Here is a 22,290-nt window from a genome sequence, read left to right as displayed (position 1 = left end):
AAGCAGGTTCAAAATACTTTTTTCATTTCATTGACATATTTGAGCCAAAGGTTTTTACCAAGGGAATTTTTTTTGTCACTCCATAAATGAAAAATACTGTCAACAGCAATAAAGACACAATTCTTACCATGTTCTGAGGAATAAAGTGTTCTATAAATCAGGCTTAGAATGATATATGACCAAACCCCTGTGTAAAAACTTTCAGAATATATAAAAGGAAATAAAACAAGGTTTGGTGTCTGTAGATGCTGCTGAAGTGGACATTTCTGCCTCAGAATGAGAAAAAAAACTCCTTTTGAGAAAATGGCCTATAAATATATACATTTGTTTTGTCGATAAAGCCAGTTTGATTGAACTGAATTATCTGGCTGCTTGTCCTGCCTTCCAGGATCTGCAACATCACGCTGGCATGGCGCTGCTGATCTCTGATAAACATAAGTAATAAAAAGGACACAACCTTTTGTTTTCTCATGATAACAGGTGGATTTATCTCATTACCAAGAGATAACAAGATCATTTGTTATCTTGAGATAAATGCACTAAAGAGAAAAGAGTATTTTTAATGCTACTTTATATGATATTTATATCTAATTTTCATACTACATTGTTGTACACTGACAATTTATGTTACAAGCTACTTTACATTGAAAGCATATATACACTGAGCTCCCAAAATATGAGTAATTGTTACAGATCAAAGTTAACACTTGCACTGGCTCATCACCAGCATGTCAGTCATGGGTGAAGGACTTTAAACTGCACTAACCTGTATGAAAGGTGCTACACAAATAAAGTTTGATCGTTGGGGTGATTGCTAACCAACCATGTACACTAATGTAGACTTTTGTAGCACTCATAATACTTTTGTGCTTTTACTGAGGTAAAAATGTTAATGGATTTGTAATGGAGTGTTTTTACATCGTAGCTGTGCAACTTTTACCACAGTAAAGAAAACTGTGTACTTCTTTTATTATGTTTATCTGCGGGGTCAGCGGGTTCAGGGACCCCTGCTGCAGTTCCACAGACTGACCAGTGGGCGTCACTGTGAGCCGCTTCAGCGAATCAAAACGCGGCGAGCGAGTTGGGGGTGGGCATGACGTCATTGTTGGGGTATTTTCAAGATGGCGCCGGACTGTGGCCGGAATACCGCCGCTGGTGAAGCCAGCTAACAGTTAAGGGATTTAAATAATCTTCTGCCTCGGTGGCGACGTTAACTTCGCAAGACGGAGAAATTATAGTTGTTTTCAGACGCCGGAAATGAGCATGTTACATCCGGTGAGTGTCAGGTAACGTTGAAGTATCCGTGGCTAAAAATGGTAGCCCCTTCCTCCAAGAACAACAAAACCTGCTGCTGCTGCTGCTGCTGCTGCTGCTGCGGAGCTCGGCCGACCGGGCAGGAGGACTCGCTGCAGGATTCTCCCGGGGCAGAGGCTCGCTTGGCGGACTGAGTGGTTATGGAAACGACGGAGGAGAACGGAGGGTCGTTTACTGTCGACTTGAATGAGAACGAAGAAGAGGGAGGAAGAGGAGGAGGAGGAGGAGGAGGAAGGACAGCGGGTCACAAATCTTACATCGCACTCAAAGACCACAGCGCAGCGGTGTTAGCCGGTGTCAGCGGGGGTCAGGAAGCTGGGAAGGGTCATATTTATGTGACCGGTAACGGGAGGAATGTAAACAGAGACGCCTCAGCACCGCCGCCCACACACAAGAGGGAGATAATGTTGGATTTAGTGGCTGAGAAATACCTTCCCGGCCGGTTAGATGACAGCTGTGTGATTTCGGGTGTTTGCGGCGACCACGGCGGCCTGAACGGATTTACTGAGTCATTCGGTCAGGAGGAGCTGGAAGGAGGAGGGCTCGGCCTCGAGGGGACCACAACCGCTTCCTGCCCAGCTGTGCTCGGTGGTCAGATTTCGGCGGAGATGCGACAGCACCCTGCGGGGGAGAGCGAAGGGGGAACCCCGGATCCTGACGACGTTGCCCCGGGAGAAGAGGCGACTGACGGCGGCGCAGTCACCGGCTGTATCTCAGCGTCTCTCCCCGGTGATCTGCTGCCATGCACGGGGAAGCCCCAGCGGAACTGCGCTTGCAGCGCGACGGCCATCCCGTGTCCAGATGTAAACATGCCCAACGGGGATGTTGACAGTCCTGGGTACGGTGGTCCCGAAGCGGATGTCGCTTACTGTAAACAGACTGGGGGGTTTTCCAGCCCGCTGCTGGACCAGCAACTCGGTTTATGCGACGTGGACTGTGAGGTAGTGAAAGTAGCCAACGGTGGTTTACACATCGTGAACACCACTACAGCAACATGTGACTGGCCTGACTCGGACTATTCCCCCGAGATTCATGCCGACCTGGGGGCAAGGCAGGAAAATCGGGCCGGCTCGGGATTTTGTCTGAGGAGCCAAAGCGACTGCAGCGGTGCAATAGTTTCTCAGTGCTCGGGGGAGGATGCGCCAGCTGCGGCAGAGCTCCCTCACTTCCTGGACCCCTCGTCCCAGGCCCCGTCCCAGGCCTCCCCCATCCTGGGATCAAGTGCCAAAACGTCCTCACCCTGCCCGTCAACCCCTTCCAACATGAACGGTGACAGCCCCCTCTCTGAACCCAACATCAGGGAGGATGAGGAGGATTTCAGTGACCTTAGTTTACCCGTCAGGCCGCAGAGTTTGAGGACTAACCTCAACCTTGCGGTGTCCCTCAGCTGTGATGCCACCCCGTTGTCCCCTGACGAGGATGGGTGCTTTTATTTTGGATATGAGGGGTATGAGGAGGACTTGAGGAACGTTTTGGAAGCGGGGCGCAGGCAGAGCGCCCCGGACAACCTGCCAGACCTGACTGATCAGGCACACAGCTCAGACGCCAAGCTGATGCCAAAGAGATTCGGCATCGCTGATTTCTTCACCAGGTAAGTTAAACACTCTCTGATTCTCTCACACACACAAAGGCATAATCACACACGTGGTGAATGTCAATGCACAGTCCACTAATGTGGTTAATGTATAAAATGCCCCAAAGATATGACTGCTAGAAAACCAAAGAACCACCAGCTCACACTCCTGTTTACCCTACCAGGACACAGTGCTCATGCATCTTGCAACATTTCTGTGTGGAATCAATAACTTTCTCCCCTTCGTGCATTCATCCCCTTTAACTGTCTGAAAACATATCACACCTGCACATCACAAACTAGAGCTACAAGTCCCATTTATTTTCATCATCATTTAAGCATTAAAAATCAAATCCCAGAGCAGTGTGCTCAAATAGCACTGTGGCTTTCATCTCATTTATTAAGATCCCAAATAACAGACAAAACTGTCTGACCAGCAGCCACAAGTACACTGATTATTGAATGAGAGAAAAACAAAAAAAGCTTCAAATACAGGGATACAATGCACGCTGGCAGTGCACTGCAGCCATAATGGATTTTGATTTGTTTTTTGGCAGGTAAAGTTGTTTGCAATTGAAATGAAGAGCTGTGTTTGGTTTGAGTCGTTGCAGTGTGTGTAGGCCGGCCCGTTGAAAGCTGTGGTCAGACCAGGGCCAATGGAGAAATGCACTCGGATGCTGTGACAAGAAGCAGACAGGAGTGGAAATAACATGAATGACGCTGCAGGCCTAAGCTTCTGAAGCTAACGTGGCTAGCAGGCTAACAGCAGCACTCTATACATCTTTTTTATCAAATATTGTGCTGTTGGGACTCCCTGTCCTTGCACTCACTGCTACCATGCATCGTTCCCTAGGCTCTGCTGCTTGTATTATTTCAACATGCACACAGATCGACTCTTTCTGAAGGTCAGGTTAGTCCCTCCTTCTCTAAACAGGACACGAGCGTCTCAATATCTCAAGGTGTCTACATGAGCGTTTAAGTCTTAATGTGGAAACAACATGGACACTACAAAGAGGATGTGTTGTATGTTATTGCTCAGAGCATTGAAACAACACTTTGAAAGCTTTTTCCTGGATTTGCGTGACAACGAAGAGCAAAGGAAGTTTGCTGAATCAGTTTGACGCTTTACGTTACAAAGTGGTTTCGCCCCAGTCTAAAACCACTAAAATATTGATTACACAACTTGTTTTCAGGGCTAATGCGCTTAAGTGACTTTCCTGGCTAATTGATTAGATGGAATAAATAACAGTATTGAACAAAAACTAATTTCTACTAAGCAAGCCACACGACATACATTTGACAAAGGCTCTGTTCCGAGTCTGAATGTTTAGTTATTGGTTTAGTTACAAATGTCTGTGAGATTTTGAATGAGTTTTTTAAGAAATGTATTCCTGTTTCACTTTGGCTCTCTATGGGCTTCAGTGGAAGTGAGTGAGCGATGGAGCAAATGTTTGCATAAAACACTGAACTCAAACTGGTCGAAGTTTGTGTGCGATTTTATTCTTGGCTCAGCTTGTCAACAGTGTTGAGGGATTGATGGATTTACTTCCAGCTCCCACCATGTGTCTGCCCACCTCAGTGCGTAACCTCCTCCATCTGCTCCGGCTGTCATTAAATGAGCAAAACCAAAGTTGTAATGAGGATGTGGTATTAGCTGAGCAATTGGATAGCATTTGTGAACATGACAAGTTGAGTTATTTGGAGATATTTGTCATTTAACCCTTTGCTTGGGGATGAGTTCCTTGTTCGGTCAGGGTGTTGACGACTGTTCAATGAGAGAGAGGGGTCAGAGGTCATAGGTCAGTTGTGAACCATTGGAAACGATGCATCCGTTCTCAAAATTGCTGTTGATTTTCTTCTCTGTCGCATAATCGATTAATGGACGAATTATTTCAGCACTAGTGCAATTTGAACCTGTGACCTGGTTAATGGGGTCTCTTTGGCTGTAGTACAGACCTGCTTTACTCGTCTTTTTATGACACTTAATGGAGTGAGAGTGTGGTTTTGGCAGATACTGACGAAGGGGGAGAAAGGTGGTAACAGGCTCAGGTAATTTCCTGTTCCAGTTAAAAACACAGCTGTACCCTTTAAAAGAAGCAAAGAAAAATAGACGTAATTTTTTACAGCAGAATATTGATCGTCTTATTTCCACCGCTTTTATTCATCTCATTACCCCTTTTGGAGGTTTTGACCCACCGACTGAGAACCTCTGAGCTTAAACACCAGTTTACATATATTTTGTTATTTTTAGTTATTACATTTCCTAATGTATATATAAATCACAATATTACTGACCACTTTTCTTTTGATTATTGCCAGTAAGAAAAAATACTGTGTTCCAACATTTAGATGTGACATTAATAACACACCAAATTCAGCAGGGAAAGAGACTTAAACAGAAACAAAAGGCACAAATAAAAAAGTTGGATGCTCCTTCCAATTATTGGAAAAACACACTTCATGCACATAAAACTTCCTGAACATTTAGGTTCTATCTGCATGTTAACATTACCACTACTTACTTCTTTTCCTTTATCTTTTCAGATTTGTTGGTTTGTGCTCATCAGAAGCTTAATTAAATATTTTAGCTTTTTGCAAGCAGGGACACTTCCAATTGTGCATATTGCATATTACCATCTTTTAGAATGGTTCCTCAAAAAAGATTATTTTCAAATTTTAACCCTTTTAAATGTAACTATATAATATGGAATAAATCTTGTTTGTCCCACAAAAGTCTACAGAGGGATTAACAAGGACGATAAGTGACCACTTGACATATATCTGTGTCTTTTTATAGAATCTCAGACATGCAGTCTGCGGCCTATAGCTGTGTAATAGCCTGAATGTTAATCATGCCCCAGTTACGTATATGTGCAGTAAGTGATACAGCAGAGCTCAGTGAGCATTGACTCAGAGCAGCCTCTTTCCTCAGGGCTTAGCCCACATTCACTGCTCCCTCTGCTCTTCTGCTTTCTATTTCTGAAGCTGATTCAACCAACAGAGCGATTCCTCACACCATTTAACCTCCGCACCGCTGCCATCAAGAGATGTTGTGGCGGTCTGCCTGTCAGGCATGAAAAAGATAACATTTTCACAGTTCCTGAAAAGTCATTATTTTCAGACATGTCACAATCACATGATATTTTTCACATCGATTTTGAACAGCTACACTCGCAGGTGGTTGGACAAAATTATTATGATTACAACTGGAAAAAAGTTTGATCTCTAAAGTAGTCCTCTTTGTGTCACTCACAATGCAGCATTTTACAACGCAGAGGACGGGCCTTTTTCACAAAAGACATTTTGCTTTGTCACAGTAGGAAAAACACAGGAGTAGATAATCAAGTGAATGACGGCTGAATTCCACTTTGCTGCTTTAGTTTCAGGTCGCTGGCGTTGTGCACGCTGGCTCACTGTCACAGCCTACTGGGACAGAGCCATTGTTAATGTCATTAGCAACACCTGTGCTTTTTCTACTAGGACAAGTCAAAATGTCTGCTGTGAAAAACGCCTATTATACTGACACAAATGAGAAAACAATTAAATTAATTACACAGCTGCAGACAATAACTCATTTTATTGGGTGGAACACCGCCATTATAAAATCTGAAATGACTTGATGCTTACAGAGTTGTTTTAATACCAACTGTCTTATCGACTGTTCATGTTTGTTAAAACTCTGCTCATCTCAGCCAAATTTTTAAATTCTAGTCCCTATCCTATAGATAGGCTTAAATTAGGCCTGCATTAGAATAGAAGACCATTGTAAATACTGCATGTTTGACAGCTGAGGGAAAGAAATTGTAGTCAGAATGATCTTTTAGTGGTTATTCATATATCTTGTCTCATCATTAGGTTGTGTATTGCATACAAGAGGAGGTTTCAGTTCTGCAAGACTGTCCAGTTTCTCACTGATAACTGAATGCTTTTTATGATGTCTTCTTCCACTGTGACTTTGACTGACTAATGTCAGATGTTGGGAAACCATGTAAATGTTCAATCACTAACATTACAAGTAGTACATATTAAAGTGAGTGGGACTGCACACTGACTACATTCCTGTGAAAGAGATATGAGGAAGTGAAAGAGGCTAAGTAGGAGTTGAGGACTGTTTGTCCTGACAGTGTTGAAGAATTTCAAGAGACACCAGCTCAGTTCAGAGCCATATGGCTATTCTTCTTGATTTGATCACTGAAGCATGAAGATCCTGTATGACTGGCAGGTGTTGGAAAACTTGTGTTTGTTAAATCTCCATCTGTGTCAGGCCTGGTTTTGGTTTTGGGCGAGGGCCTCAGCAGCTGGTTTGAATGTCATGGTGTCTCAGAGGAAACCCAGACAGATGGAGAGAAATGGCAAATGTGGAAAACGTCCACGCTGGCTGTTTGGTTCTTAGTGCTGAGGGCAGGTCAGGGAGGGTCAGCAGCCAAGGAGAACACATCCACTCTTAACAAAAGAAGTTTTGTAAAACAAAACATCTACTACTTTGTGTTATTAACTTTTTCTGACTTTTTTCCCCAAGATTTTATATGTCAAGGTTTAAATAATGAAAATTACAGCTCTCCATCCTAGTCAACCAAATCCCATCCTATTTCTAATCAGCCACAGTTGAATTATCAACTGAAATGGTCTTGTGTTTAAGGAACTCTTAATTACCCTAAGGATTTCCAAAAACCTCAACAGTTTTAGCTGAACCTATACTGAGAATCTTTCAGAATCTCAAATACTTTATTGATCCCCAGCTGTATAATTATTGTTTCATATGCTTACTGATATCATGTCTTATCTGGAGGGGGGGAGGGTTGAAAGTACTCTGTTCTGCTTTGTTTCTTCTAATTCCTTTTGTTCGTTTCCATCAACAAACACACACTTAATTAATTTTGCTCGGATCGTCTCCATGGTGTAATTATTTACGCACACATACACATCCTGTCCAGTCCACTTTGTGAATCAGGTTAGATCCTATCACACATACCCCAAACCCACCCACGTACATTCACTCATACTACATCTGTTGCACTGCGTTAACGACTCCTTTCTTGCTCAGCTAAACAAAACAAGAGGCTTGCTGTCTTTTATCTGCGCAGCTACAGGTGTGCTGTTCAGGTGTCTGGGAGAACGAGGAGAACAAGGCTGCGTCTGATCCGAAAAACAGCTTGATGTAACCAGCACAAAGGGGAACCTTGTGCTTTTGTTTTTCTCATGCTGAAGTATGAATAGTGACAAGCTAACCTGTTGTATCTGAACTAGCAACATGGCTTTTTTCTCTCCAAAAGGCAGCCACAGCGTTTTACTCATTTGAGGATTTCAGCTGACCCCCATTTGTGTGGAGCCATCAGGAGTTTGATACTGCTGATACTGTAGTCCAAGTCCAATGTAGCGTAGGGTTGCTCCCTCCAGCTGGTAAAACCAAACCAAGTGGGCATTTCACTTTATGCTTTACAATAACAAGAGAGAAAAAAGGTAGACCTGCTGTGGTCACTTTTAAATCTGTGTCTAGTTTTATAATTCAAACCAGTATAATATCTCTCATTATGTCACTTTTTTGTTATATTATTAGATTATTACTTAAAGAAGCGTATAATCTGTCTGGGTGGTATCACCTGTGTCGAACAACACGCATAGACATGTACCAGGGTAATTTTGTCCACAGGAGGGGCGCAATTACTATTTTTATTGTTGAGTCACCTGCAGATTATTTTCTCAATGAGTCAATTCATCTTTTGGTCTATAAAATGTAAGAAGATAGTAAAAAATACCATCACAATTTCCTTCAAACTCAAATAAGGTGACATCATGAAATTTTATAGTCTAAAAACCAAAACTCAAGGTCCCCTTACTCACCTTATCCAGAGCTTCAGATGGAGTCAAATCATTTTGATAAGCAATTAATCATCAGTATTTTTGACCTTGCAGAACACAGGAGTTGTTGGTCTACCGGTGTTTGTGTTATTGCATGTTTCACAAAGTCACACTAACACAAACAAACTAACTGATTAAGACAGCAGCAACTACTGTATTTTGGCAAGTAAAATCACCTTTCCATCATGCTGTCGGGCACTTAGAATAACAATCTGAGCCTGTCAGTGGCAAAATCAAACACCTTCAGTGGATGCATTTTGATCAGATGCATTTGCCCGAAAGGATTAAGTTGCAGAAAATGCAGCCTTTTCATTGCAGCCGGCTGAGGCGATCTACTAGACCAGTGCCAACACTTTTTGTATCTAACGGTCATTTGGAATCTAAAATGTGTAAAAATAGGTCTCAGGTGTAAAAAATACTACAGTTTTCCTTTAAATAACACGTTGTTGCACACTCATATACAAATGAAAAGGCTTTCCTAAACACCTATTTTGATATCAGGACATCCAACTGTTGGTCTTTAAAGGAAGCACTTGTTTCTGACACTTTCCTGGATTCTCTCTCTCTCTCTCTCTCTCTCTCTCTCTCTCTCTCTCTCTCTCTCTCTCTCTCTCTCTCTCTCTCTCTCTCTCTCTCTCTCTCTCTCTCTCACACACACTTCAGAGTGAAGAAACTTGAGCCTGCAGAGAGGAGAGGAATAATATTTGCTTGGCTGTCTACTTGGACCACAGTGTGTGTGTGTGTGTGTGTTTGCTCTTTTCTCCTTCACAGCACCACTTCCTTTTCATAATTCCTCCAGTTCCTCTCCCTCCTTCCCTCTTTCTCTTCCCACCAGCTGACCAGCCAACTCTTCCACTGAAACAAATGTAAAACTGTTGATTTGGCAGCTTTTTTCTCCAGCATCACGTCAAAAACTGCTGCAGCTGCACGACTGTGGTCAGAATGATGATTGAGATAAATTTGCCACATTACATGTTCACTATTTATAACTGCAAGTCTTCCTTCATTTGTTATGAGGAAATGAAATGTTTTTTCTGCAGTTTGTGAATCCAAATGAACAACTTTCCATTTAAGCAGCCAGTGGAATAATAATGAAATGTTCAGAGAATGACATTTTTTTAAACCGTATGCCTCATTAGGAACATTTTTGTGCTCGAACTAAACCAGAGGAACTTTTTTTTTAAAGCAAGGCACAAGGGTTCATTTGATTTACAAAAAAAAACATAAAGACACAGGTGAATGTTAATATCTTCTCTAATGTTCAATGTATAAGTTATGTTCTAACAACTTGAAATTAGGGATTTCACTTCAGTATAGGAAAACAGATAATGCTACACATTAAATAACATAATAAAGTCAGTCTCTAAATGGTGGGAAAGTGCAGTCAGGTGATCCTGGACAGACGCTGGGTTTGAGCCTCAGTTCCGTCTGCAGCGTGGTAGAACGTTTTCTGGATAAAAGTCCTCTGCTTGTCGCTGTCACAAAGACGCATTTAGATTTGTGCTTTTATGTTTGTGGCTTCTTATGTGGAGATGGTTTCCTGCAGTGATCATGTCATCGTCCACACCAGAATTAAAACTGAACAGGGACCCTGCTGCACACCTGCTGTGTCATTTAAGGCCGTCAGAGTTTCCATGAACATTTGGTCCAGTGAAGCTTCAAAGGAAATATGAAAAAATGTGTATTTTTCTACACAAGTTCCAGAAAAGATGTGTTATAGTTATGAGTCAGGATGAGCTGAAATACTTTATATGTTATGTATGTACCTCTTTGCTTCCATTTGTCTCTGGATCTAAGAATTTGGTGTTGTTAAAGCTGAAGAAGTAGTAATGATAAAACCCATTCTCTCTGTCTCTCTTCCAGGAGCCTGTTTTCTAGGAAATCCAAAGAGCCCAAGGCGCTGTCCCATAATGCAACAGGGTGGCGACTGTTTGGCAAGACAGCAGCCAAAGAGGGCGATCCAACAAAAGGCGCCGTCTCCACGTTGTCCACACCGCAGGTTGGCTCGTTAAACGCACACACAATGACATTATCAGCATCATCCCGCAAACACTCAGGGCGTTGGTTACAGTTGTTCAAAGTCTGAGTGAAGTAGTGAAGTTGGAGGAGTTCTTCCTGGTTCCTTTTCTGTACATCCGGTGCTTAACAGTTGGAGCTGTTCAATTCGTAGATAGACGTGATGGATGGTGTAAAAATCAGCACAAGTTAGAGAATATCTGGTTCTTGGATAATAACTCAAAGATACCAGGTTGGGCAATAGGTTAAAATCTTCCAACTGGCAGCCCAAAAAATGGATCACAGGTATATCCATGCAGGTGTGTGCTCGTTGCAGGCAGGGGCGGTGGTGTCCTCAATCCCATATTTCAGCGAATGGAATCATGGACCAGACACAACTGGCAAGCCGAAGGATCTAAATGAGGCAGTTAGTCGTCTTTGCAAATGTATAGTACTGACAGAAATCTAAAACAGGCTTTACAGGGTAATTATTAACCAAGTTGAATTGTCAGGGAGGCAGACCGTTAATTTAGCAAAACAAAATTGCAAATACAGCCCTAAAAAAACCTAATCGTTGTATAAAACTGTGGATAGAGGAGACTACTTCTATGGTGCATTTCAGCAAGAAACATCATTTAACGATTTAACCATAGTTTTTGACTCCAGCTTCAATGATTTGCTACAGCTCTGATCCACAGCTCTGATTGGCCTCTTCTCCTTAGCAGTGGTGGCTGAGGCACCACTATTAGGTACATGTAAACATTGTGAGGAAGTAAGTCTTGAATCAAACAAATTTGATGAACAATTAATCATTTAAGACATCAAGCAAAAATGTCAAACATTCTGGCTGAATAACATTGTGTGTTGGACTGTTGGTCAGAAAAAACAGGGCAACTGAAGACGTCTGTTTCGGCTTTTGGAAAGTCTTTACGATTTTCTATAATGATCATTTGTTGCAGCCCTGGACTAAATCATGTTACAGAACGTATTGAGTATGCATGCCATTTATGTTTGATTAAGGTAAAAATACACAGTTGAACATGAAGCCCAGATGTTGCCTTGTATATCTTTGTGAACTCCTCGCTGCTTAGCAGACCAAAGAAGTCACAACCTAGAAACACACAAGGTGCAGTGTATCAACCATGTAAGATGTTTGATTGGTTGGCCTGAAGATGTGCGTTTGCTAGTCCAATGCTCCAGAGGCTCTAAAGGCTAATGCTGTTAGCCCGTGTCTGTGTACATACAACATGGTGGCTGGAATGAGACTGTAAAATTGATTTACTGGGTGTGTATGAAAGTGTATGTGGTTACTAGGCAACTTCCACACACAGCCTGCAGCTGAAGATGCAGATTATTACCCCCTCACTCCCCCATCCTACCCCTACACACACACCCACACACACACCATTCAGCTTTTCTATTTCCCACTTCCTGCGTTGTATAAGGCCCTGCCAGCAATGACACACTTAAACACACACAGCTGCTCCTCTGCTGTCATCTAGAGCCGGTGGTATCCTGGACACGCACATACACACTAATGCATCGAACAGTAGCAGCAGCAGCTTCCTTTTCTCTGGCTGAATTTAATTAGATGAGGTTTGATCTTCATATCAGACAAACATTGAAAGCTGTCAGGAGCAGCTATCTCACATGCTGAGCAATATTCAGTCTGGTCGTGCTTCACCAGGAGGCCTTGGCACAATGCCATCTCGCTGTAGTACCCTGGACTTTACTCTAGCTCCAGGGTGGACCTCTCACCTTACTGAGTAGTGTGAAGGCAGAGCAGACAGAGCTTACACTGCTAACAGCAAACCATCTGACAACCGTCTGCCTTTGCACCCACTTTGCTCACATGACAGCAGGCAGATGATTCATCAGGAAGGGAGCCGGCCAGATGTGGTTTGGCTTCAGCTGGTTGACACGTCGGACAAAAAACTGTGGAGGAGGAGGTGGAAGAAAAGAGGAGGAGGAGGAGGAGGAGGACTGACTTCACTCAAACTGTTTTATTTGAATTCAGTTTGTGCAGCAATGCAGAAGTTAGCTCAGAGACTCAGAGGGACAACTAGGGATTACTGCCAAAACAATAATCCTGTGCATGGAGTGTCATTTCTGCAGGTTGCACATGTTTTGTCTTGATGTTACTCCTCTGCTAACATCTACTGCAGACCCTGCCCTACTTTTGGTATGGGGTAGGATCTTCCAAACGGGCTGTAACGTAGTGCTTTGGGATAAGTGCATCCAATCTCCACTGACAGGCTCAGATTGTTATTCAAAGTGTCTGACAACATTTTGTTAAGGATCCCTACAGACATTGACCTGTAAGATCTTTTTTGTTTAACCACAAACAACCATTATATCACTCCATTCAGAAACACCAGACTCCACTGACAAAAACTGTAATTTTACATCACAGTGCACAGTTGTTGGTCTACTGCTGCCTCTTTCAGTTTGTCTGCTTGTATTATTTGTGGGACTTTGGTGTTTTAAAGGATTAGTTTGGACCCAAAACATTATTTATAGCACTACATTCATGCCAACAGTGTTAGAATGAGATGTTCAGATATAACTTTGATCTTCATGTGTCTGTATACTTTTCACCGTCATGTGAGTAGTTTAAATGTTGTAGATTTAACTGGAAAAACTCAGGAATATTACAAGTGATCCAGTTTAAGTTTACAGTTGCCTTACTGATTCCTTGTAAATGACACACAGCAGCTTTCATGGTGCAGTTTATGTGGCAATGAAGGGATCAGTCACATGATTTTATACATATGACTTTCACTTCATAGTGAAACTGATGACAGAGCAGCACCAGTTGAATTCTCCAGCCTCACAGTTGGGAAAGGAACTCTGTCTCCCTCTGCTGGTGTTGCTCAGAAATCGGTTTACAAAAGGCTTGTTGTCTTGTTGACCTACAGCTGTGCTGCTCCTGCGAATGAACTGTTTATTGTGCAGGTTCTACACTCACACACACTTCGACCGTTAGACCTCAAATATACGAGTAAACACTGACACAGGGACATAAACAGTGGCATTTATCAAGCAGCCCAGATAGGCCACGTGAACTTGCATACATGTGCTTGGAAACAAAGTTCACAGCTTTGGTGATGCAAGTGTGAGCGCACATACACATGGAGTCATCCACAGATGGAGATTTAATCAGACTCGGTGATTCTTTCTGCAGAATCTCTCCACCAACAGGCGAGGCCAACGGACAATAGCACTCTTTGTGTGTGTGTGTGTGTGTGTGTGTGTGTGTGTGTGTGTGTGTGTGTGTGTGTGTGTGTGTGTGTGTGTGTGTGTGTGTGTGTGTGTAGGCCTGTTGTATAGCTGCTCTCAGATTGTGGTTTGGAATAACACCTCTTTTGTTAGTATGTCATCGTAGCTTTGTACAACACTTTGTGATCAAAAATGTGAAAACTCATGTTACAGTAAGACTAGATAGCAGTAACAGTAAATGCAGTATAACCAAGTATTTAAATTATAAATAAATTTAGATTACTTTAAAATTCCTTCTTGACCTTTACACAGCACTGGACAACATTTTATCAATATCCTCAACAGATGGAGTTTGCCCAGTTATCATGGCCTTCTAGATATTTAAAATGTATTTTTTTGAGCACCTTAAAGAGCTTGAACAGTCCATGTTGGCTTAAAGAGTTAAAAGCTAAAAAGTTAATATTTGACTTTGTAAACCTTGTGTAATTTAAAAAAAAAAAAAAAATGTTGAGCAGAACAGAATCTAGTCTGAGAGAGGGGCAGGATTTCATCTCTCTGTAACGGCCTCTGTCTTTGATTCGTGTCCACAGGAGGAACAGGGGACGGACTCAGAGGTGTCCTCGTGTTCTCAGCCCCCCCCGGCTGCAGGGAGGAGGAAGAACCTGGAGTTCGAGCCTCTTTCAACCACAGCTCTCATCCTGGAGGACCGGCCAGCGTGAGTACATACACACACACACATTTTAAATTTTATTAATACGTATTGTAATGCAAATATAAAGAAATATATATATGACTATTATTATTATTATTATTAGGATTATTATTAATTATAGTTATTATGCTGGGTTTTACTGCAGAGTCCCATGATGGTCAATTGGATGTTTCATATACTTTTACATTCTGAAAACAAGTTTATGGACACAATCAGCTCATATGAAGCCATACCGCTCTGCTAAAATAATAATCAGTTAAATGTAAAAAGCAGAAAGGCTGACCTTTTTCTATTTTTAGCTTCTCAGTCGTGACAATATCCTGCTTGTCTTTGTCTTGTGTGAAAGAAAACTCAACATATTTGGGTTTGGGAGTGCTGGTCAGCATTTTGAAGTTAACACAAAGTTGACATTTAAGTTGATATTTGAAGACAAATTTAGAATATTTGAGATTTTAGTTGAAGAGTAACTTAACACCAGGTTGAAAAGCATTGCTGCCCTTGCTGGTTGTAAGCCTGTTTTTACATCTGACCACAGCCATCATCACTGGCAGGTGTGATTGGGTGTGGTCAGAAGCCACAGCTAAGATTTTCTAGGGGCTGAGACACAGACCAGACAGAGCAGTTTTTAGCAGCCTGTGGCGCCTTTTTATAATTGTTTTCAAAGAGAGTGGAACTTTCTTTGCTCACTGCTTCTGCACTGCTGTGTGCCTTGTGTTTTTCTACTCTATGCATCATGTGTTTTTGCATGAGCGCCTTGAATTGCTCAAATTGAAAAAGCTTAAGCTGTAAGTTGTAAGTCAAAGTGCCTCAAAAGTCATTTGTGTTTTTCATTTTGCATTTTTAAAGAAATCCTGCTGGCTGCCCCCTTTTTTGTAGGCATCAATAAAAAAGGCAGTGTGGTGCGCCTCACAACCTGTAAAAAGTGCTCTGTCTGATTGGGGCCGTATTCTTTAAAGAGTTGTGGTCTACAAAACACGTTCCTCGTTGTTGCTTAGCAACAGTGAGCATCTGGTGAGAGTCGCCGGATGAAGAGAAATTTCTGTTTTACACAGTAAGTCACTGTGTAGCTGAACACCTGACAGGAAGAAAAGTGTTTAACTGATCGCCTGTGTAAACTGTCTGTCCGATTCTCTGTCCTTTAGGAACCTACCCGCCAAATCTCTGGAGGAAACTCAGAGGCACAAAATAGAGTACGAGGAGATGGTGGCAGGAGCGAAGAGGAGAGGTACACACACACACACACACACAGCAAATCTGAAGAGCTAATGGTAACGAGCATCTAGAATTAGCTCTTAACCTCACTTGCCAAAAGCAGCAAAAACAATTTTAACTGGCAGAAACTTAATTAGATGCATTGTTAGGGCCATTGTTCTGCTTTGATTTTGACTGGCTCAGACAGATACACAATGGTGAGCAGGAAGAAAAGAATTTAGTCAACAAGAAGACCAAATAGTAAATGCAAGCAGACCATGGTACCACCTCTCTGAATCTCTGTGTGTCTTTCTCAGAGCTGAAGGAAGCCCAGAGGAAGAAGCGTCAGATGAAGGAGAGACATCGACAGGAGGACAGCATCTCCAACGCCATGGTCATCTGGAACACAGAGATCCTGCCACACTGGGACACCATGTACGTCTCTGCAGCTCTGGGCATGTTGTATACAGTTTGTGTGTGGATTATGTTTGCTTTAGCTCATTGTGTGTGTGTGTGTGTGTGTGTGTGTGTGTGTAGGAAGGGAACAAGGCGGGTCAGGGAGCTCTGGTGGCAGGGACTCCCACCTAGCGTCAGAGGAAGAGTGTGGAGCCTCGCCATCGGCAACGAGCTCAACATCACACCAGGTACACATTGATTCATACATTTTACCATTTGTTTGTGGTGGTTGTGTATTTGTCTTAGCGTCCGAAAAACTAGATAATCTTCTCCCCCTGTGTCATACAGCTCTATTGTTATTCGAAAACTTCTATTAAAAACACATCAGTGAGCCTCGCTGGTGCACAGGGTGACATGCTCCTTCATCACCAAGAACACACACATTGCTTTTTATTTTGACTCAGGGTCACATACACTGTCTTGTTGCCCCTAATACTCACAGGGTATGTGAGAAGCACCCACCACCTTCTGGTAAATCTTTGGCTGTGATGGGTCCGGCCATCTATCACTTTGGTGGAGAGGGAAAGCACGCAACAGAAGGATACATCAGTGGGAATTAATGGAGATGATGTGCAGTTTACAGGAGATGTAGCAGATGAATAAAATCATATGTTTTTTTTTATATTGTTTTGCCCGTACTGTAAGTCCCTCTGTTTAAGCGCATCCCCTGAACAGTGTCTTTGTAATGTCTGATGTATGTGTCAGTATCAGAGCTGTATGACAGTCAGACTAGTACTCACAATTACATTTTGTTACATTCCCCGTGTTCACATGCCAAAGCTAAACCCTTTTCACGTCACTCTTCACAATCTTCATGTGTCCTTGTGCAGAGCTTTATGAGATCTTCCTGTCCAGAGCCAAAGAGAAGTGGAGGAGTTACAGTGAAACCAGCTCAGTGAACGACAGTGAGAGTGGTATGACACTGCACCAGTCTGAACTCAAGCAAGCCAAACAAGTCAAAGTTACATACTGTACTGTTGTAGACATGAATACTCATCTCTGATATAACCCTCTACTGTCAAACAATGAACTGAAAATATACCCTTAAATAAAAGCATTAATAAGCATCTAAACTGAAACAGCATGTTAAAACTTCTCTCTTGTGTGTTTTTCCGTCAGACGGAGGGGCTTCTCTGGCTGACAGGGAGTCCAGTCTGGACCTCATCAAACTGGACATTTCCAGAACCTTCCCCTCCCTCTTCATCTTCCAGAAGGTATTTTATCTGTAACCAGCAACGTGTTTCAGCTGTCTGCTAGAAAAATCATTTGCGGTGGTTTGGCAAAATTAGCCCATTAAATTCTTTGTGCTGACAACTAATATTAATGTCCCCACTGACATTTCCCAATCCATGGAAATGGTGCAGTAGTTTTTTGAAATGGGTTTTTCCTACCTTTCTACATCCCTTTGTTTTTAGTTCATTTTAGTGCGCTATCAAAATCCATTCACAGAGACTTCTTCAACATAGTTAATGCATTATACTGTATACTAAAGTTTACATTTTTAATAGTGTTAAAACTACATTGCTGAAGTTGCAGTTGCTGCAGTTTCATTCAGTGCAACACAGCATTGCCTTATTGATCTATGTCGATATTGTTGCAGTTGACAAAGTCGCTCATGGCCCCCAGCTACAATGTCTTGGTTTGAAATGTGACACGCTTCAGCGAGCAGAGTCTGTCCAATCAGAACATCAGAAAGTTCAGTATAAATCCCCAATGGATATTAGGCTAACCACAAAAAATGGTGTATGAGCAAAATCATAATTACCATGGGATATAAATGTAAAAAACACGTCCAGGTTTTTTACTGAAGTTAAATGTAGGAACAACACCTGAAAAATTCATTTTGAAAATTTAAACAATTCACCAAAATATTGCGAAAACTGATTTTTCTTTGAAGGAAATGACACAAACAGAAGGTGTAATCAGATAGTAGTTATTGGGCTTAAACATTGCTTTAAAAACTGGTTTAGGACAAAATGTTATGATGGTTAGGGAATAATAAGTACAACTCTGTAGCAGCACAGCATCGTCAGTAATCTTTCCCGATCTTATTATTCTCCTTCGATGTTTATGTCTCATCTTCATCTACCTCCATGTTCCCTCGATCTCTTTTTCTTACTTTGTATGAATCTACCCTCTATTTATCCTGGTCCTCCTCCTCCCTTCATTTGTATGTTCTGTATAATCTTACAGCTCTCTCTCTCTCTCTCTCTCCTCTCTCAGGGGGGGCCCTATCATGACCTCCTCCACAGTGTCCTGGGGGCTTACACCTGCTACAGACCCGACATTGGCTACGTGAGTTTGCTTGTCCTTCCAGCCTAAAAACGATCATAGCTGATATTTAGTTGTTCACAGACAGAATTTGACTTGTGTTAGATTTTCCCCTGCAGGGTTTGAAATGTTTTCTTCCCTGTTGTCTCTTCACATTGTGCCCAATATTTAAGGCTGGATAACGTTTCAGTAATAACAAGGTTTCAGTTAATTTTACCAGACTATTAAAATCAACTTGGAGAGACCTGAAACTATCAACATAGCTAAAGCGTCGTAATGAAACATACACCAGTTTAGAGCCTTAATAGTGTTAAAATCACAGAAACAAAAAGTATTCAGAGTAGATTTTTTATTTAACAAAAGTAAATGTAAAATATTCTTAAACTGAAGAAGAAAAATACTCTCAAATCATCAAAATTATCAGCAGACCTTCATCAAACAATAAGTAAACAAGATCATGAATCTGACCAGACCGACTGGTCTGCTTTAGGCTCAGGCTGATAAGGGAGCAGCAATTCAACAATTCTGTTAGTGGCTGAGCCATGCAGTGCTTTAAAAGGGCTCACACTGATCTGTTGTCTGTTTGTGGCATTTCAGGTCCAGGGCATGTCATTCATCGCTGCTGTGCTCATCCTCAACCTGGAGGAGGCAGAAGCCTTTATCACCTTCGCCAACCTGCTCAATAAGCCCTGTCAGATGGCCTTCTTCAGAGTGGACCACGATCTGGTACACACAAACACACACTCTTTTTATAGCAGTCTTTCTATAGTAGTGATTACACTCCTTGATGTAATGCATTCCCTAGCCCTTCACCTTAAAACCAAGTCTTAACCTTTTAACAGCACTCACACACAGACACAATAACTTTCTACAAAACAGTCCCCTCAACCATCCGTCATCGCCTCTTTCCTCTCTGTGTCTTTGTCAGATGTTGAAGTATTTTGCAGCTTTTGAGGTTTTCTTTGAGGAGAATCTGCCTCGTCTCTTCAGCCACTTCCAAACCAACAGCCTGACCCCTGACCTCTACCTGATCGACTGGTGAGATACCAAAGCCTCCACCGTCTTTCCATCAACACTGTTGATGTGTAGACGAGAAATCAACACCCCTCCAGTTAGCATTAAAAGATTGTTGGTAAACTACAATCACCAGACCTTGTTGTACATAGTACATGAAACAGAATGTGTTTTGATCTTTTGGAATCTATTCCTGGCTCAGAAGCACTGAACTCTGGCAGCGTTAAAGGGTCATTTAAAGAATAATTCAGTTTATTAAAACTTGTAGCGACCAGCTGTCAGAAGCACATCACTTGTCAAAACCTCACAATATAAAATAAATGGAAGAGGAATCAACTAATCATTTTGAGTTTTTTAAGAAAAAATTCTCATTTTTCTGATATTTCATAGACCAAACAGTGTATCTATCAATCAAAAAAATGATTGACTGATCAATTGATATTGAAAATAATCATTAGTTGCAGCCCTAGTGGGCTGAAATGTGGCATGCATGCATACCAAGATAAAACTCAAATATTCTCTACAAATTTAAACTCGGGAATGTAGCGTTTCTGGGAGTATTTCTTTATTGCTAAATTCAGTTGCAAAGTATATTTTGATGAGGTGGTCCACTGCACCCATAATAATATGGTGAGCGGCGGCACCTTTGGTGTGATGAGGTTGGTTTAACCTCGCATCCAAGTGAAGCCACGTGGTTTCTTGACCACAAAGTTTTTTTTTTTTCATCTTGTCAACTTGTCTGTGTCCGTCCAGGATCTTCACTCTGTACAGTAAGTCCCTCCCTCTGGACGTGGCGTGCCGGGTGTGGGATGTCTTCTGTCGGGACGGTGAGGAGAGTTTGTTTCGGACGGGGCTGGGCATCCTGCGTCTGTTTGAGGAAGTCCTGCTCCAGATGGACTTCATACACATTGCCCAGTTCCTAACCCGTCTGCCAGAGGACCTGCAGTCGCATACGCTGTTTGCCGCCATGGCAAACACACACATGATCAGCAGAAACCGCCGCTGGGCTCAGGTCAGTATCACAGTCATTCATAGTCAGTGAATGTGTTTTAGATGTATAAATACCTTTAATCTTCTCTGTTTTCTCTCCCTCAGGTGTTTTCTGCACTAATGAAGGATGGAAACAAAGAGATGGACAAAAACACCAGCCCGGCCTTGAGAAGCTAACACTAGCTAACCTTGACCTGCCATCTGTCTTCAAACTAACGTCTACTGCTGGCTGTCAAGGTTGAAGCTCATGCTTGTCAGCCATGAACTTCAGTGGTAAACACAGCTCATCATGCCAGCGCTGAGGTTAACAGCTAGCCGTGGAGCTTGAAGCTACGTAGCCAGGAGGAAGACTCTCACTCCAGAGGCTTAGCTACGGAGCTTGAAGTGAACACGAGTCAGCTGCGACCATCAGAGGCTGGATGAGGCTCAAACGACGCAAGCAGTTAACCTGTGGAACCAGTCAGGTGGAGGGAGAAGCAGCTCCAGCGTTTCCCGAAATCTGTTTTGGAACCAGAGTGGGAATCCAGAATAGTTGGTTAATTCTGAACTTCAGTAGCCATTGTCAGTATTTCACCAGACGGATTTCACTTTAGAGGAGCGACTGCTTGTCAGCAGCAGTGTCACTATTTTACCAGCCTACTAAAGCTGGAAAATTAAAACGGACTATTGGATAATATTCTGTGTTCGTTCCAGGACTGCTGGGACCTCAAACTCACTAAACGGCTTGTGGGAATTCTGCCTCCATGTTGGGACACAAACACCACTAACACAGAACGTTGTGTGTGAATTCTCAAAGACTCAAATTCTACTTTTCGGTGCTAATGATTTTCTAAAGGCTTCAAAAATGGCCTCTGTGGTTTAATCATTAATGTAGGTCTATGTGGTTTTGATTTCACACTATTATTCATTTGCTTGGCTTCTGGATCAACAAATGATGGAAACCTGCAGCAGCATGGCTGATGCTAACATATAGCTGATAAATTAGCCCTCCACTTTAACCTCCTAGCTTTTTCATATTTTTATCTGTATGCAAAAAAACGTGGGAAGTTTGGAAACAAAACAGAATGAAAACACTTTGGGAATCAAATGTTACAGATCTCATCAGTGATCCTAACAAAGTACAAGCAGATTATGAGTCAATAGTTTGCGTGAAGTTAATTATTCCAGCGGGCTCAAGAAGCCTTTTCCACCTTTAAGTACTTAAAAATGCTATCCAGAATATAAAAATCATCAGTTTGGTGGGTATAAGTGCAGAAAATTAGTTAGATTAGTTAATTAGATTTACAGTCACTGTTGTTAAACTGGACAGATTTTTTAATATTTCAAACTGAGCAAACAGTTTGTCAGTCAGCTCTGCTGGTAATCCATCAGCAGGAATTCATGAAATGTGGGTTCATATCTAAAGGAGCTAAAAATGACAGAAGTGTCAGCTTTTGATAATAATGTTGTTGGGGTCAAAATGGAGGATCCACTTGGAGCTACAGTGAGCCAACAGTAAACAGTGAGGTGTAAATGCAGGAGCTTGGGGCCATTGCAGTTTTCCATCAGTGTCTCAAGGATCCACATCTACCCTCAGAGCACTTTATAAATGCAGCACTGAAGCTACACACCATGAACACTGGCGTTTAGAGGTGCAAAATACTCTCATACAACTACACAGAGCGAGTTCAGTGTAAACAAACGGGGCATTAAGTGA

General features: G+C 42.2%; 1 protein-coding gene across 1 annotated transcript; it reads left to right on the top strand.

Annotated features, from left to right (window-relative positions):
- The first annotated feature begins 1,386 nt into the window (after positions 1 to 1,386).
- Positions 1,387 to 21,625, top strand: tbc1d12a (TBC1 domain family, member 12a). Its single transcript, XM_070841560.1, has 13 exons — positions 1,387 to 2,905; positions 10,610 to 10,745; positions 14,551 to 14,675; positions 15,815 to 15,897; positions 16,181 to 16,298; positions 16,401 to 16,507; positions 17,150 to 17,233; positions 17,439 to 17,533; positions 18,543 to 18,614; positions 19,188 to 19,316; positions 19,519 to 19,628; positions 20,358 to 20,616; positions 20,700 to 21,625. Exons 1-13 carry the CDS (start codon positions 1,455 to 1,457, stop codon positions 20,769 to 20,771), a joined length of 2,841 nt encoding a protein of 946 aa, XP_070697661.1. The 5' UTR covers positions 1,387 to 1,454; the 3' UTR covers positions 20,772 to 21,625.
- The last annotated feature ends 665 nt before the right edge of the window (positions 21,626 to 22,290 follow it).

Source organism: Pempheris klunzingeri, chromosome 12, assembly GCF_042242105.1.
Source record: "Pempheris klunzingeri isolate RE-2024b chromosome 12, fPemKlu1.hap1, whole genome shotgun sequence".
NCBI classification, from domain to species: domain Eukaryota; kingdom Metazoa; phylum Chordata; class Actinopteri; order Acropomatiformes; family Pempheridae; genus Pempheris; species Pempheris klunzingeri.
Note: the sequence above shows the minus strand (reverse complement) of the source record. Positions and strands in the feature narration are given on the sequence as shown.